The following is a 2,647-nucleotide window of genomic DNA, read 5'->3' as shown; positions in this document are numbered from 1 at the left end:
ATGTCCACATCAAATCAAACCGCAACAGCTACTGTGCTGAGTAATGGACAAAGGCCGGTGGCAGGTGTCTCTCCACCAAGACCTTTCGTGATTACGGACAATGAAAATCTTAAAGACACTTGGGAACTCTGGAAACAACAATGGAAAAATTATGAAGTAATTGCAAACATCGGAGCATACCCTGAACAGTACCAATGTGCCTTAATTGTTCCTCCATAGTATAGGGACGGAGGCAGTGAAGGTGTATAATTCGTTTAGTTGGGCCAACCAAGATGATAAAACGAAGATTACGAAGATTATTGATAAATTCGATTTGTATACGTCAACTGCAACTCACGAGACGTACGAGCGTTATAAATTCAATAACAGAGATCAAAATCCAAGTGAGAATTTTGAAGCTTATTTGTCTGCGATCCGAAGTTTTGCGAAATCGTGTAACTTCGAATGCTTATATGAGTCACTAATCAGAGACAGGATCGTGTTGGGGATACGTGGCGATGAAACTCGTAAAAAGTTACTGGAATATAGAGACCTGGACTTGAATAAATGTATCGATTTATGTCGCTCTGCAGAATCAACACATATGCAAATTAAAGGACTGGCGATATCTGGCTCGAATTCCGAGACAACTGTGAATCGCGTGATTCATCAGAAAAAACCTCAGTATAAATATCCGAAGCAAAAAGCGCCAAGTCCAAAGTTCACTGGCAATAAACCAAAGAATTGCAGATTCTGTGGTAAAGAGCATCCGTTTATAAAAGGGACATGTCCTGCGTATGGAAAAAAGTGCCATGGTTGCGGAATTATGGGTCACTTTTTAACAATGTGTTCGAAACGTAGTAAAAAAGTGTCGGCTGTAACGCTGAACCAGATGCTCAAGACGTATATTACATAAATCAGGTCTGGACTCCTGAGAACAGTGAAACTAATGATGAAATATATGCGCAGATGTATATCGGTTCGAGGAAAATTCGTTTTCAAGTCGATTCCGGGGCTTAACCTAATTTATTGCCCATTAGGTATGTGGAACGATTGAAATATATACAGCCTACGAAAAAAGTGTTGCGAATGTGGGACGAGACGACACTAAAACCTGCAGGAGAAATCAGGTTGATTGTGCGAAATCCCAAAACAGAAAGAAATATTCTGTCTTGTTTATCGTAGTCAATGAAAACTTGACTCCGATAATTGGCTCTACTGTTGCAACATGCAGAAATCATGGGGTTGATTAGCGTGAATGAAGAAAACTTCGTGCGCGTGCGCAGTGTATCGATGTCAGCATTGATTGAAGAATACAGCGATGTATTCGATCGCGAGATCGGAAAATTGCCGGGAAAAGTGAGCCTTAAATTGTCTGATGATGCAGTACCGAGGGCTATGCCAGTCAGGCATTTCGCACATGCGTTGAGAGGAAAGGTCAAAGCCAAATTAGACCATTTGGTGGAAGTAGATGTCTTGGCGGAAGTAGATAAGCCTACTGAATGGATGAACAGTTTAGTAGTGAATGAAAAAAAGAACTCTGATGACATTCGAATATGTTTAGACCCTCTTCACTTAAACAAATATTTAGTTCGCGAGAGATACCCTCTACCCGTCATCGATGACATCTTGCCACAATTGTCAAAAGCAAAAGTGTTCTCTACTATTGACCTACGATCTGGATTTTGGCATCTTGAGTTAGATGATCAGTCAAGCCTGTTGACTACGTTCGCTAAGTCTCCTTTCGGGAGATACCGTTTCAAGAGGCTACCTTTTGGCCTCTCTGTGAGTTCTGAGATATTTCAGAAACATCTGGCTCAGGCAATAGAAGGCCTAAAGGGTGTTGCCTGTATAGTTGATGACATCACGATTTATGGTGTAGGCAACAACTACGAAGAAGCGTTGAAGGACCATGATCGTAAATTAAAGGCAGTCCTCGACCGTAGAGAGAAAGGGATAGCGATAAACATTCAAAAATTAAAGCTGCATCAAAAGGAAGTGATATTTACGGGACATGTGTTCACCGATAATGGACTTAAAATTGATCCTGGGAAGGTTTAAGCAATAACCAATATGCCAGCTCCTACGGACGTCGCAGGAGTACAGAGATTAAATGGCATGATCGGGTATTTATCGAGATTTATGCCGAACTTATCGGATATTATAGAACCTATACGTCAACTTACGAGGCGAGAGGTGACGTGGAACTGGGGCAGTGAACAGGAGAATGCGTTCAAGAGAATCAAACAAATGTTAATTGAAGTACCTTTGTTAGCATACTTTGACCCTGATAAGGACATAGTATTGCAATGTGAATGTGACAGTAGCAAAATGGACTGGGGCATCAATTATGCAAGATGGCCGCCCATGTGCCTATGCAAGTCGTGCATTAACAGAGACGGAGCAGCGTTACGCTCAGATCGAGAAAGAAGCATTGACCATCGTTTATGGCCTTGAGAAATTTCATCAGTATGTCTATGCTCGTCCAGTAAAAGTTGAAACTGATCACAAGCCAATAGAGGCAATCGTACAAAAACCTCTATCGAAAGCGCCGCGAAGATTGCACAATTAATTATTGCGGATGCAGAATTACGATACAACAATCGTATACAAAAAAGGCAAAGAAATGTATATAGCGGACACTCTTTCGCGTGCATATATATCTGAG

The 2,647-nt window shown here is 41.3% G+C and overlaps 1 protein-coding gene across 1 annotated transcript; it reads left to right on the top strand.

Moving 5' to 3' along the window:
* On the top strand, nt 1-895 carry LOC141906237 (uncharacterized). Its single transcript, XM_074795479.1, has 2 exons — nt 1-188; nt 259-895. Exons 1-2 carry the CDS (start codon nt 1-3, stop codon nt 893-895), a joined length of 825 nt encoding a protein of 274 aa, XP_074651580.1.
* The last annotated feature ends 1,752 nt before the right edge of the window (nt 896-2,647 follow it).

The sequence above is a fragment of the Tubulanus polymorphus genome, chromosome 5 (genome assembly GCF_964204645.1).
Source record: "Tubulanus polymorphus chromosome 5, tnTubPoly1.2, whole genome shotgun sequence".
NCBI classification, from domain to species: Eukaryota; Metazoa; Nemertea; class Palaeonemertea; order Tubulaniformes; family Tubulanidae; genus Tubulanus; species Tubulanus polymorphus.
The sequence above is the reverse complement of the archived record's forward strand: the minus strand, read 5'-3'. Positions and strand labels throughout refer to the sequence as shown.

What these genes read in the sequence shown, in the direction of transcription:
- LOC141906237 (XM_074795479.1), top strand. Translation starts at nt 1, where the DNA reads ATGTCCACATCAAATCAAACCGCAACAGCTACTGTGCTGAGTAATGGA. An exon ending in ATCGGAGCATACCCTGAACA is followed by an intron (nt 189 to 258) that starts GTACCAATGTGC and finishes TAATTCGTTTAG; the next exon opens with TTGGGCCAACCAAGATGATA.